The 15,382-nt window shown below is 37.9% G+C and overlaps 1 protein-coding gene across 1 annotated transcript in view; it reads right to left on the minus strand.

Annotated features, from left to right (window-relative positions):
* ABCA12 (ATP binding cassette subfamily A member 12) overlaps positions 1-14,953 on the minus strand; it is a gene marked incomplete at both ends in the record, with an annotated part of 173,372 nt that extends 158,419 nt beyond the window's left edge. The window contains one exon of the mRNA XM_079782526.1: positions 14,885-14,953. Coding sequence (XP_079638652.1) covers positions 14,885-14,953 — 69 coding nt within the window. The remainder of the gene's footprint in view (positions 1-14,884) is intronic.
* Positions 14,954-15,382: the final 429 nt, after the last annotated feature.

Consider the following 15,382-nt stretch of genomic DNA (forward strand, 5'->3'; position numbering starts at 1 on the left):
TGAATAGAATTCAGGGCATTCATAAACCTGGATAGGAGAAAAAAAGATCACATTTTTATTTTCTCCAGCTTGTTATTGAAATTTAGCATTTCTATTGATGATGGATGTAATCAACAAACCAGAGTATGATTAGAAGTACCTGTGACTTGGTCACCAATAGAAACCAGGGATATTTTCAAATAACATTAGTGTTGTTGTAGAGACCTCCAAGTGCTATTTACAATTATTGTGAAATTAAAATTACAGTAGTTATGGGTTCATAATATTTATTTAGTTAGTTAATGCTATAATAAACACATTGCCATGTCCTAAATTTGCTTTTAAATACCTTAATAACTGAATTTCAATATAATTTGTTTTATTTGTAATACTACTTATTTTATTGATTTAAAAACATTATTCTTAGAGGAGTCATATATTTCACCAGGCTGCCAAAGAGATCCATAGCATATTGGAGGTTAAGAAGCCTTGATCTCTTCCAACTCTCTTTTTTTCTTTTCTGGGATACAGAAGGTTAGCATAATTATCCAAAGTCACATACCCAGTTGGGAAGCAGAGCAGGGAACAAGGATCTGAATATCAAAATACTTAGGCGAGGTCTTTTTTAAAATTACCATACTGCTCTGAGAAACAAGTAAGAAAGAATTACAGAAAGTGTATTGCAAAAATACAAGTGCTATAAAAAATATAAAATGTGCCTGGGTTGGCATGGCTCAGTGGTTGAGCGTTGACCTATGAACCAGAAGATCATTGTTCGATTCCCAGTCACAGCATGTGCAAGGGAGAGGGGTGTGTGAGGCTTGATCCCCAGTGTGGGGAGTGCAGGAGGCATTCATTCAATGATTCTCTCTCATCATTGATGTTTTTCTTTCTCTCCTCCCTTCCTCTCTGAAATCAATAAAAATATTTTTAAATATATATATATACGTATTTATATATCCTATATAATAAAGAGGTAATATGCAAATTGACCATCACTCTAACACACAAGATGGCCACCCCCATGTGGTCAAAGATGGCCACCCCCATGTGGACACAAGATGGCCACCACAAGATGGCCGGCAGGGGAGGGCAGTTGTGGGTGATCAGGCCAGCAGGGGAGGGCAGTTGGGGGGGACCCAGGCCTGCAGGGAAGGGCAGTTGGGGGGGGACTAGGTATACAGGGGAGGACAGTTGGGGGGGACCAGGCCTGCAGGGGTGGGCAGTTAGGCATTGATCAGGCTGTCATGGGAGTGGTTAGGGGTTGATCAGGCTGGCAGGCAGAAGTGGTTAGGGACAATCAGGCAGGCAGGCAGGCGAGCAGTTGGGAGCCAGCAGTCCTGGATTGTGAGAGGGATGTCCCAGATTGGAGAGGGTGCAGGCTGGGCTGAGGGACACACACCCCTCCCCCTTGCATGAATTTCTTGCACTGGGATGTGTTATTATTGTAGCCTAGTATGATATATTTGAAAATTAAAGTCTATGTTTTAAGGATCCTAGATATGATACAAGTTATTATCTTTATTCAATGTGACTCATTTGAAATGCAGACTATAAAGAATTAAGGTTACAAAAATATAATGTCTGTGGATTTATTGGTCTTATATTTGAAGCCATAGTTATTCTTTTTAAAAAAGGATCCATCTGAGTAGGTTTAATGTCCCATAGCTACTTTCAGGAGCATCTATTCATTTTTCTATAGTAACCTCATGAGAATTCAGGGAGAAACTGAGATTAATTACATTCACATTTAAATAAGGAGAATATGTCGTGGGATATCTTTAAGTGGTCTTTTGGTTTATCTACTTTGAAGGCTTTTTTTAAGTTTTATTTTATTGTTTAAAGTATTACGTATAGTAATACATATGTCTCCTTTTTCTTCTACTGATCTCCCCCCACCCCCACCGGCCAACCCCTGCCCTCTAGCACATGTCCTCACCCCCCTAGTGTCTGTGTCCATTGGTTAGGCTTATACACATGCATACAAGTCCTTTGGTTGATCTCTTACCCCTCCCCTGCCTTCCCACTGAAGCTTGGCAGCCTGTTTGATGCTTCTTTGTCTCTATATCTATTTTTGTTCATCAGTTTATACATAATGTTCATTATATTACACAAATGAGTGAGATCATGTGATATTTATCTTTCTCTGACTGGCTTATTTCACTTAGCATACTGCTTTCCAGTTCCATCCATTCTGTTGTGAACGGTAAGAATTCCTTGTATTTTTATAGCAGCATAGTTTTCAATTGTGTAGATGTACCACAGTTTTCTAATCTACTCATCAGCTGATGGGCACTTAGGCTGTGTCCAAATCTTAGCTATTGTAAATTGTGCTGCTATGAACATAGGTATGCATATGTCATTTCTTATTGGTCTTTGTTTTCTTGGGATATATTTCCAGAAGTGGGATCACTGGGTCAAATGGGAGTTCCATTTTTAATTTTTTGAGGAAACTCCATACTGTTTTCCACAGTGGCTGCACCAGTCTGCATTCCCACCAGCAGGGCAGGAGAGTTCCTTTTTCTTCACATCCTCACCCACTTGTCCTTTGTTGATTTGTTGATGATAGCCATTCTGACAAGTGTGAGATGGTACCACACTATTGTTTTGATTTGCAGCTCTCGGATGATTAGTGATTTAGAGCATGTTTTCACATGTCTCTCGGTCTTCTGTATGTCAACTTTCAAAGGGTGTCTATTTAAGTCCTTTGCCCATTTTTTGATTGGATTCTTTATCTTCTTTTTGTTAAGATGTATGAGTTCCCTATAAATTTGGAGATTAGGCCCTAATTTGATGGCTTCATGAAGAGGTTTTGGTAAATTTTGAAGTTAATTTTTGACACGATTTAAGTCCAGCCCAAAATGTAATCTACTAGTATATCAGTGTAGTTTAAGGCATTTTTTACTCTGTTACAGATAAAAATCACAGCTAGGCCCATAAGCAATTTATTATCACAATATTTCCCCTGGGATTGTAGGTCAGAGAGGTTTGAAGAACATTTCTGAATGCTGCGTTTTAGAAGGATAAGAAATACAGAGCCGTTCACACTGTGGTCGCAGTAATGTTAAGGCTGACAAGTTAATCACAAAAGCCAGAAACAAACAAAACTTAAATTTTCATAGCAGCAGGATTGCTCTCAACTCCATTCTAAATATTATCATAAATAACCTGGAAGAAAATGTGTGCCAAGGATCCAAATGCTAAACTAATGAGTCATGGCTTTTCTTGCTATTGGTTTACAGCCGTGGTCGGCAAACTGCGGCTCGCGAGCCACATGCGGCTCTTTGGCCTCTTGTGTGTGGCTCTTCCACAAAATACCATGGCCTGGGCGAGTCTATTTTGAAGAAGTGGCATTAGAAGAAGTTTAAGTTTAAAAAATTTGTCTCTCAAAAGAAATTTCAATCGTTGTACTGTTGATATTTGGCTCTGTTGACTAATGAGTTTGCCGACCACTGGTTTAGAGAAAGGGCTAATATAATGATCTTATAGATTTGGGACTACTGGAAACTTTGGGAAAAGCAGTTTTTAACAGTTTCATATTTTTGCTGATATTTTAACTTACCTCACACTTGCCTCTATACCTCATTTGCCTTCCACCCCCTCTGCATTCCTTTTTAAAAATGTATTTTTATTTATTTTAGAGAGGAAGGGAGAGGGAGAGAGAGATAGAAACATCAATGATGAGAGAGAATCATTGATTGTCTGCTTCCCGCATGCCCCACACTGGGGATCAAGCCCGCAACCTGGGCAGGTAACCCAGACAGGAACCAAAATACGACCTCCTGGTTCACAGGTCGACACTCAACCATTGAGCCACGTCAGTCAGGCCTCCCTGCATTCTTGACATTGAAGGGCATAGGCACACTGAGCCATGGCATTTGTCTCCTTTTATTTCTCCAGGGATTATTTTCTATTGAGATGTCCCATCCTTTCTCTTTCTATTCCCTTTCAGCTTTTGAAAATTTCAGTGTCTGAAAGTCCTTAGGTAGTGCCCACCAAGGTAAGTCCATTCTATGACTGGGTGCCCCACAGTGACACAGTGAGGGAGGTGGGTCCCTAGTAAGTTAAAGAGGACACCTGCAGCAGCCAGACATGGGGTGTCCGTTGGGTAAGGAAGGTGTCTGTGCAGAGCGAAGATCAGGCAATTGGTTTCATATAGGGAGGCTGACCAAAAAGTCAATATGCCCCATTAGAGAAGCCAGGTTCCTCACTACCCATCAGGGGAATTTAGAACATGGAAAGGGAGAAAACTAGAATGAACTCTTTAATGTTGGGTTTGAGTTAAGGATATGTGTGTGAACTGCTGGGTTTCCAAATGTATAAAGATACATGAACTACAGTGATAAATATGTATATAACAACTAGAGGCCCAGTGCATGAAATTCGTGCAGGGAAGGGGTCCCCTCAGCCCAGCCTCTCCAATCCAGGACCTCTAGGGTGATGTCCAACTGCTGGTTTAGGCCCAATCCCGGGGATCAGACCTAAACTGGCAGTCAGATATCCCTCTCACAATTCTGGACCACTGGCTCCTAATCACTCACCTGCCTGCCTGCCTGGTCACCCCCAACTACCCCCCTCTGCTGGCCTGGTTGCCCCCAACTGCACCCCCCCCCCCCGCCGGCCTGGTCGCCCCCAACTGTCCCCCCTGCTGGCCTGGTCGGTCGACCCACGCAGCCTGCTGTTCAGTCATTTTGTCATCCCTCACTAACACCCCTGCTGGCCTAGTTGTAGACAGCCATCTTGTGAAGGCATGAGAGTCAATTTGTATATCACCTCTTTATTATACAGGATTATTTCCTTCTTTCTGGTTCCACACGTTTTTCTGCCTCATTGTGTACTTTCTCTGCCCTGGTCCTGAAAATACCCATTTTCCAGGAAGTGCTAGCTTATTTTAGTGCACAGATGAGAGCTAAGTGTGCTGGTTGCTATTGGGATGTCACTGTTTCCAAGAGTAGACAGAACCACAGAATATATGTGCAATATATGTAGACACAGAGATGGATGATAGAAAGATAGGTAGATAGATGATGATATAGATAGATGATAGATAGATAGATAGATAGATAGATAGATAGATAGATAGATACATCCCTTAAAATTGAGTGGTCAGAAGTTGGTTGTGTCCAAAATGAATGACAGTGGTTATCATTACAATTTTCAAATTGCAATGGGGATTTCTTTTCTAACTCTGAAAATAAATAAAAGTAAAATGTTTAAGATGAAGATTCTTCTTCCCCTTCAGGGAATCATAGTCTTGGAGAGTCTTAAGGAAACTTAGGGTTTAACATATACTACAGTAATCATTTATTATTATTATTATATAAAATTATTGAGCCCTACTGTATACTGTATGCTAGGCACTGAGAATAGAGAAACTAAAAGTTTCAGTCTTTTGAGGAAAGAAAATATTAAAAATAATTTTAACCATATGCAATAGATAACAGGAATAAGACATAGGAAGTAAAGAGTGTGGAAGGAAAATAAAGCAGGAGGTGCTGATTAAAACCTAAAAGATGGAAAAGGTCAGGAAGAAGAAAAGATAGGTATGTTGGATGGAGTGTGAAAAAGAAGTAGGAGTCTTTTCAGCAGAGAAAACATATGGGTGAAGACCCACAGATGGAAAAGAGGGTGAAATGTTCCAGGAAAAGAAATAAGTCCAGAATGACTAGTGCATTAAGAGACAGGGAAAACATCCCTGCCATATGGTTATCCAACCTCTACTTGAATGCTTCTAGTGACTAGAAGTTAACTATTTCACAAGACTTCTTTATTATTGGACAACTTATATTGTCTTATTTTATTTATTTATTTATTTATTTATTTATTTATTTATTTATTTTGCTTATATCAAGGGGATATCTTCCTGTTTTGACTAACACTTGTTTGTCTTAGTTTGGCCTTCTCTTTCACATGAGAATTCAACAAGTATTTGAAGAGAAACAAAGTCCCCTCTCCTCTTAGGTACCAGTGCCAGTTCCTTCAGCCATTCCCTGTTAAAAATGATTTTGAAATATCTTTCCCACTGTAAATTCTTGTTGTCAAGTGTTCTCCTTACAATTATATCAGAATTCAATATAATACCCCAAGTGACAATAGCTAATAGTTATTGATTGCTTAGAAAGTACAAGATGCTATGTAAAACACTTAATATACATTATCTTATTTAATATAATCACCTCATTTCCTCTTGCAGATGGGAAAAATTGGAACCTTAAAGACACTAAATAAGCCTCCATTCCTTAAGTCATAAATCATAGAGCTGATCTTTGAACCCAGGGATCCTGGCTTCAGCACCTGTACCATAAAGCTATATCCAAACCACTACAAAACGGATCACTTGCTCTCTTTGACCCTAATACTATCTTTTTATTAGTTCAGCCTATATGAACATTAAAAGTTATTTGAAAGTCATCCTGTAACCTCAAATCATAACTTTTTATTACAAACTGGAAAATAACACTTGCCTAACTTTCCATAAGTAAAGTACACTGCCTCTTCCTTTCTCTTCTATTCCTTCCTTTGTGGATTGTCCCATAAGTGAAGGATGACTGTTACTTGATGGTAGCAAGAGGATTCCCAAGTTCACATTCTGAAGTAAGAGTCTGGTTGTACTTTAGATCTGGAATAAACATTAGTTTAACCCCCAAAACAAGAAACTAAAGTGGCAAGAGTTCTGTTAATTGGGCTTTTTGCCTATTAACACTGTCATCCATATAAAAGACCATGTGGAAACTGGGATCAAAGACTTTTTCTGAAATCTGTGCTTATAGGTTATAATACATTTTGGAGTTTGGTAAACTTTCTATGATGTACATAAAAACAACACATTTTTATTGGACTTTAAGCTTATTTACTTATCTATTTCTAAAACATTTTCATCTCACCCAGATGGCGTGGCTCAGTGGTTGAGCATTGACCTATGAATCAGGAGGTCATGTTAGATTCCCAGTCAGGGCACATGCCCAGGTTGCAGGCTCGATCCCCAGTGTAGGGCGTGCAGGAGGCAGCCGATCAATGATTCTCTCTCTCATCAATGATGTTTCTATCTCTCCCTCTCCTCTCTGAAGTCAATAAAAATATACTTTAAAAAATAAAATAGCCCTAGTTGGTTTGGTTCAGTGGATAGAGCCTCGGCCTGAGGACTGAAGGGCCCCAGGTTCAATTCCAATTAAGGGCACACAATGATTCTCTCTCATCATTGATGTTTCTATCTCTCTCACCCTCCCCTTCCTCTCTGAACACAATAAAACATATATTTTTAAAAAGTAAAAATAAATAAAACATTTTCATCTCATTTACTTTTTATTGATTGACTAAACTAATAAAATGTTCATGGCCACTATGTGACAAGCACCATAATCAATAGGTAGATCTAATTTCTTTTAACAATTAAATGGTATTAAGGGAGTGAGTGGAATAGACCCAGAGGAGATGAAAAGCCTGGAACATTTGAAGACATAGTTGACTGAATTGTATAAGGTCTAGTTCATTTTAAAATGATTTAGAATTTTAAATTTGGGGACTAGAGTTTAATTATAAATTTTTTATTCTAAAAAATTGTTTTAATACATAGAGTGCACTGCTCCAAAATTTTGAAGCTAAGTCTTCCTCTTTCTCTAGTCACTCTGAGGGGAAGTTACATGGGCAATATGGGGATTGAGGAGGAAGTGTCAAACTTGATCCAAAGTGTTAGAAGAGTATCAAGTTGTAGGAATGTCTGTGATAGAAAAAAACAGCTCTATCATCAACTGAGCTAAAGTGCAATCCACTAGATAAAGTTACAACAGAAAATACTGTAAACAGCTGAAGTTAATTTTCTTTCTTCAGGTCATAAGTCTGGAATTAGATTTTACTTCAATAGACATCAAGAATCATTCTTTGATATGCTCTTCAGAACCCATCTTCTTCATGAAAGATAAACTCTTACCTTAACTATCCAGTCTTTCTGTCTCTTTGCTGCACAAGGACTCTTTCCTGTCATTAACTAGCATCCCTGTTGCTAACCATTTCCAGTGGAATGTATCTTCATTTTCCCATTATTTTAAGAGTTACATTACAAACCCAGCAGGGTAGCAACTGCATTTAATTGATTTTCTCTATTACCTAACATTTCTGTTCGTGATTAATGTGATTTTTTTCACACTTTTTTAGTATTTGTTTTTTGCAATTGAGAAAAATGACATAAATGGAGCCATTTCAAAATGAAGTTGGAACCACCAGACCATAGAAATGGCCTTGTACATCTTGCTCTTTGAACCCTTAAAATGTTTGCCTTTGGCAAAATAACCTTTGGGGAGGGGGCGGGGGCAAAGCAGCATTGTCTTCCATACAGCTGTGCATACAGCTAAGAGGAAATTGAACAACCTGACTACAAGAACTGAAAATTACAAACATTTTTAGAATCAGTAAATAGCCATGTAGAGTTAAAGAAGAACTTAGCCTATTAGCACCAATAGAAGTTCCTTCTTTCTATTCATGTAATTGTTTCCCTTCCCTTTCTCATAAAAATCCATTACCTACACCCCATAATCAGGACAAAATTTGGGTTTCTGCCTAAATCAGTGCTTCTTGAGTAACTATTCTTTGATCTTAAATAAATGCTTATTGCTGCTCACAGGTGGCTTTTGATTTTTTTGGTTAACAAATATGGGGACCTGAAGTAACCTTATCTTCATGGACCAGAGTCCCCTGAAACCTGATAAGATCCCCACATGAGCCTCTTTTGTGTTCACTGTTTCCATGGACCACGCACTAGTAATTTCTATCAGGCTCCTGACTTCCCTCCTTTTTGGTTGAGGTCAGTGACTTTCTTTGAGATCAGTAGGGGAATTCCCTCAGGGAGGCATTGCCCACATGGGGTGCCCACGTGGCTGCTGCCACAGGAACTCGATACCACATAAGAAATTTTCCTCAGGAAGGGCTTCTTTCATGCTTGTCAGAAGTTCCCTGGGTGTTGAGTAGCTTAGAGCTACTGGCAGGTTAGTACAAATTTTTGTTGTGCATTCTTACATGTTTCTTTCCTTTATCTCTATTGTGTTGTTTGTCATAAGAAAGAGATTCAAAAGGGACCAACACAAGCTCAAATTTTATAAACCTGTTGTCTGGGCTGGCCCCTGCAAACTGATGATTTCTGCAGATCTCACCAGATGAGCATCTATTTAAATAAATGTTATTGTGGGCTAAGTGTACATGAGGTGAAAGTGTTGCTAAGGGAGCCTTGGAAAACAAAGCTGCAAAATTAGTGAACACAGGTAAGAGCATTTAAGAGCAGAAGGGCACTGGACACCTCAGATGAGTTGGTCATGAAATGGGTTAGAAGCCAATAAAACCTCCTTGGAAAAATTGGCGCGGTACCTTGCTTATAGGGTTCTCAGTTTAACCAAGTGAGTAAGGAAGGTCACTTCCTGGCAGGCACAAGAACCTCAGGGTATTTTGGGGACCTCAAGACAAGAGGAATTGACACAAATCTAAAAAGTACTACAGGTGAAGTCTAATGGCAAGTAGTTGGCTTGGCCTCTTAGCCCCAAGAGGCTGATAAAAGTTTAATCTGAAGATTTCTTATGGAAAGTTCAAGCAAAGCAGATTTAAAAGGGTCTATATAATCAATTGTCATATTCGACGCATTTATATAGATAATCAGGCTAAGTATATCAAAACTAGACTTAATTGTAGTAAAAGCAATTTGCTTGCAAAATATCTTTGATAAAAATGTAGATAATTGTAGAGAGAGAAAAAATTATATTTCAATAGAAGCTATAATACACACTTGTGGATACTAATTCTGTTCATTGGCTTTGAGGTTTGATTTTCCACCTGTAAACTGGACTGAATCCTAAATTTTTTTAGTTTGCTCAAATATTTGGCTTCAACTCTTCAAACCAACGTTTCCAATTTCTCTCCCACTTTTGACTTGAAATCATTTTGAACTAAAGCTGCCACTTTCTGGAAGCCCTGAAAATGGACTGTAAATAATTTGATATAAACTTCACAGAAGTCACCACAAATGCTCATGCTTAAACAATCTTCATGCCTGGTGTTCTGTAAGCCACTTGGAAAGTCTATATGAACAATGGATGACATCATCAGAGACATTTCAAACAGCTAACGATGCTTCAACAATGATATCTAAAATTGTTCTTGACTGACTGCCCCCCAGCTCAGAAACTGGTTACTTACCATTAACCTTTGTTTTTCTTTTGTTCCCATAGAAATGTCTCTTATTAAATACCTGATTGCTGACACTCCATGGTCCTTGACCTTTTCATCTGGCTATGCTCAGACATTTCCCCTACTCAGGTCTAATCTCCAAATTCAACTTAGCATTTTGTTTGTCATTCTAGAAATTCTTGTTATAAAATTTTGTCTGCTTTACACAGCTCAATGTTGTAAAGACACCACTTGGATAATGATTGCTCAGAGACTTGAGATAATCACTAAGTCCTATGAGAGTTCATGTGAAAAACTTCAAGGAACTAATTTTTAGTTGTTTGCCCTTAAAGAAACATGACAGTAAGACCTTCCTCTGTTCTGGTGCTCTTGTTGCTTAAATGTGGCCTAAGATTCCTACAAAAACGACTTTCCCTCCTACATGGTACATGATATACTGGAAATGAGCCTTACCAGTGACAGATAAATGAAGCTTTCAACAGCTGATCAGTGTTGCTTACCAATGGTTGATCAGAGATGCTTTCAAGGAAAGATCTCAATCAAAAGGGAGAAATATGAAAAATGAAATAAATGGAGCCATTTCAAAATGAAGCCAAAGTCACCTCCCTCCTTGCACACCTTGCTCCTTGAACCTTTGGACTGTTTGACTTGGACAAAATAACCTTTGGACAGGGCCAGAGCAGCCTTGTCTTCCAAACAACTGTTTGTGGAGCTAACAGGAAAGCAAACATCCTGATTACAGAGATTGAAGACTACAGGCCTTTTTTAGAATCAGTAAACATCCATGTAGAGCTCTTCGTCCCTATAAGCACCAATAGAAATTCATTTCTTCTTTATGTAATTATTTCCCTTCCCTTTCTCATACAACCCTTTGCTTTCATCCCCTAATTAGAACACAGTTTGGATTTCTGCCTAATTTCGTGCATCCTGAATACCTAGCTATTCTTTGAACTCAAAAAAAATGCTATTGAATCTCAATTTGGCTTTTTATTTTTAGTTTACCAATGTAATTGAGAATTGATGTTGCCATTAATATTTTTTTTAAAAAAACAGCACTATCTTAAGGCCTCCTTAGCACATATGATGTCTTCGTTGGTGACCTGAACTCTGAGAAGGGATCAGAGAATATTGGGAAAGGAAACTCAACTCAGGGGCAACAGAGAAGCAGCAGGAGGTAATAGAAAGAATAGATCTATTTTGGGGAAAATCTGACTTTGAGACTTTAAATTCACTATGTGAGCATGGACAAGTCTATTGAATACTCTGAAACCCTATAAAATAAAAGCATTTAGATAATCCCAAATATTCCATAATCCTGGTATTTGATTTTACAGAGAGGGAAAGAGAAAGAGAGAAACATTTACTCTGAGAACAATTTTGAGGGTGATCACCTCAAAAATTAAAGATCCCATCTTCCCTCTTTTGCAGCCAAACTCAACATTTAACTTATCCCACTGTCATTCTATTTATTTTTAATTGAATTTTTTGGTGACATTGGTTAATAAAATTATATAGATTTTAGGTGTACAATTCTACAATACATCACCTGTGTATTGTATTGTGTGTTTACCACTCCAAGTCAAGTCTCCTTCTATCACCATTTATCCTTCCTTTACCTTCTTCTACCTCTCCCCTTTTCCTCTGACAATCACCATATTGTCTGTGTCCATGAGTCTTTCTATTATTTATTCTTTGCTTAATCCCTTCACCCATCTCATCCATCCCTCAACCCCCACCCCTCTGACAGCTGTCCATTTTCTGTACCTTTGAGTCTGTTTCTGTTTTGTTTGTTAGTTTATTTTGTTCATTAGATTCCACATTCTATTTCTTAGACTACATACCTGTTTGAAATTCTTATCTCGTTTTCTATTGTAGTATATAATTTATACTATGTTTCCTCAGTAATCCCCTCTCTACTTTAATATTTTTACTATATCTTTGTTTTTCTTTTTATTCTTTCTTATATATCATTTATTTCTCCATTAATAGATTTCTAGCTTTTTTCATTTATAGACTATCTTTCCCACTACCTTGCTTTGTGATAGAATTGCATATTTGGGTCAATTACAAAGATTGAAATTAAAACGCTTGCATTTAAAATAATTACTTGATGGATGACAAAGGCCAGTTCCTACCAGAAGACTATGTCCTCTCCTTAAATGTAATACACATGCTTTTTCCTGTGCTCTGTCTTCTAATTTGTCTGTATTTCTTATTTTCACGATGTTCTTTCATTTCATCTTCTTTTAAATCTTTAATCCTAATTTTCTAGCCCCTTGATTTTCTTATTCTTCCCTTATGAATAACAGTGGCACACATATGCTCTTTCCACTAGTGTCCTCAAATCTTTCCAATACCAAGACTTAGGACTAGTCTAGACAAAAGTATGAAGAAAGAAAAACACCTTTCTTTGCCCTTTCACCCTCCACTTAAAATTGTCTTCCCTTCTTTTGGCACCACTATTTTCTAAAAATCTCTTGTGTTCCTCTAGTTGGTCATAATGGGTTCAGGTGAGGCCTCTGTGTTACCCCAAATTCTGGACTTTTTCTAATCTTTCTTCCTGCAACAAAGACTTTTATGCCCTGGGACCCATTCTCTTAGGGTGCCCTAACTTCTGTATCACCTGATGTCCCAAAATGAACTAGTAGCTTATGTATTCTCTTTCCCTGGGCAAAGATATAATTAACTGGGGCTTTTTAGGGATTTTGGCTGAAGAGGAATAATATAAGGCATTATACTGAAAACATTTTAGCACACCTAACTTCTCTCCCCTCTAAATATGCCATGTCCAGCAGAAATTGAATAAAATAGAGAAAAACTCCAAAGTGGAAAATTGATTTACCAGCTATGTTATAGATGAGGGAGAAACTTATTAAAGTTTCTAAGGATAAAATTTCTCAATGATATATTTTATTCACCTAAGGGTTTTGTGGGTTTCTTTTAATCTTCACTTGAGGATGTTTTTTATTGATTCCTTTTTTAGAGAGAGGAAGTGGGGGGAGAGAAAAAGAGAGGGAGGGAGGGAGGGAGAGAGAGAGAGAGAGAGAGAGAGAGAGAGAGAGAGAGAGAGAGAGAGATTGACTGCATCCAGTATGTGCCCAACAGGGAATCAAACCCACAATCTTTTGGCATATGGGATGACGTTCCAAACAACTGAGCCATGTGGCCAGGGTCTCAGGCCTTTTTAAAAATTTTTAGATAAAATGCAGTTGTAAGGAAAATATATAACTTCAGCATTTTGTTTATCCAGTAAAAATTGGTATTTCTCTTCCTCTATGCTTTTATTTTTAACTATTGAGTTTTCATCACTTAAGAACTTTACTGTATATAAATTTCTTTTCTTCTCTCATAATCCCTTCTCCTTTCATCATTATGTCAAATAAAATATATAACCACATTGCCCCAATCTTTCTATAACCTATTTGCCAAGTGTTTGCCATCATTTATAAAGCAATTTGAAATACATTAGTACATTTGGTTCTCACCCTATGAGATAGATACGGTAGATCTCATGCCCATTTGGGGAAATGGGAAAGCCAGTGCTCAAACTGTGATGTGCTACTCAAGTCTTATAGCTGGTAAGGAGCAAAACCAAGAACCCAACTCTTGTCTTTTGACCATAATCACCGATCCAGACTCTAACCTGCTGAATTCCACACAGAACCTACCATGGGTATTAAGGGAAATTTTACTTTGTGTTTCTTTCAGTAAAAAAACAATGAAACAAAAATAGTAATAATTTAAAATTTATGTCCAAACCCACACACATGCAATCACATAATGCCTTAAGATTTAAAATCCTACCCACCAAAATCACAAAGGTGAGAGAACATTTACTTCGCCCTCTTAATCTACACATCAGAACATTTAAATAAGGGTTCAGGTACTATAAGCAAACCTAGAATGAGATAAGTTGCATAGATAAAATGTTGGTTTCTATGACGCATACAATTTGCGTAATATTTATATTATTCATTTAAGGCTGGGAATTACCACTCTAAAATGCAGTATATTGAGTGCCTTGCTGAATTTCTCTGGTTTTCAAACATTCTTCTGACTATGTGGTAACTCATAGAAGCCAATTCCTTTTTCAATCTACCAAGACCATTTCTGGTGAGGATCTAATAGCTGGCTTTGTAATTTAAAAAGCAAACATGAATGTAAGAGCATAAAAAAAGATGTTGCAATGAGCAACATGATACTCTGGAAACATGGCACATATACATTGGATCATGGTTAGCATTTCTAGTAAATAATTTTTAGATAACTAAAGTATCTTAGGAGTTTTTCTATACCAACAGCCTGCAAACTATTTCCTTTTTATATCTTACTTTTCAACCAAGATTTCTATGGTTTTGGTTTTCAAATACATTTCTCTCCCATTTATTATACCTTTCATCTCATACATTTCGCCATCTAATTTATAACTAAATTCATTTAAAAATTTTTTTAAAGCATCTTGGCCAGAAACTTAGGATTCAACACTAGTCCCAATTCAGCCAGTAACAAGCCGCATCCTTTTCTTTGCCCAAGGCATATCCTGGTTTACTCTTTTAATTTACTGAAAGGCAAGTTTAAACTCATGTGTTTAGCTAGAAGACAGATGCAGGGATGATTTCCAAACATCTTATTTCCTGCTTTAAAAATCAAATTAAAACTCTTTTCTTTTTCCTTCATTAGCGTCATCAGGATTGCCTGTAGCGTTGCCACAGAGCTCCCCTGCCTCAATTGTACTCACCGGCTGCCTTTTGACACCTAGCCAATTCTTCCAGACCAGGATCCGAAGCTGGTGAAACTGGGAGGCCATCCTTCAAACACCCCGAACAATATTTTTTTTTCCTCCACCCCTCAAAAAAAAAAAAAAAAAAAAGAATTGGTTCAACTTGTGTGTCAATGGGCCAGAAGTCTTTTCACGGCATAGCTTCCGTGGCGACGGGGGTAAGAAACCCACAGATGTTCTCTGCCACAGATGTTATTTTCCTGTGCAAGGATTGGCTTCAGTCTTGACCCAGGAGCACTTCTCAACCAACTCTTCCTCCCAAATAAGGACCCACACCAGTATCTTTCAGTGGCTTCTGCTTATATTAAAATAACTTCCAGTTGCTGCTTGTTGCACGATATCCAGACTCAAGAGAGAATGAATACCATTCAGATAATGCCCCACTGTGAAGAAGAAGAAGGAAAAAAAAAGAGCTGAACCTACACCTCCTACTCTCCATGAAATTAACTGCCTATC

The sequence above is a fragment of the Cnephaeus nilssonii genome (assembly GCF_951640355.1).
Source record: "Cnephaeus nilssonii genome assembly, chromosome: 10".
Lineage (NCBI taxonomy): Eukaryota > Metazoa > Chordata > Mammalia > Chiroptera > Vespertilionidae > Cnephaeus > Cnephaeus nilssonii.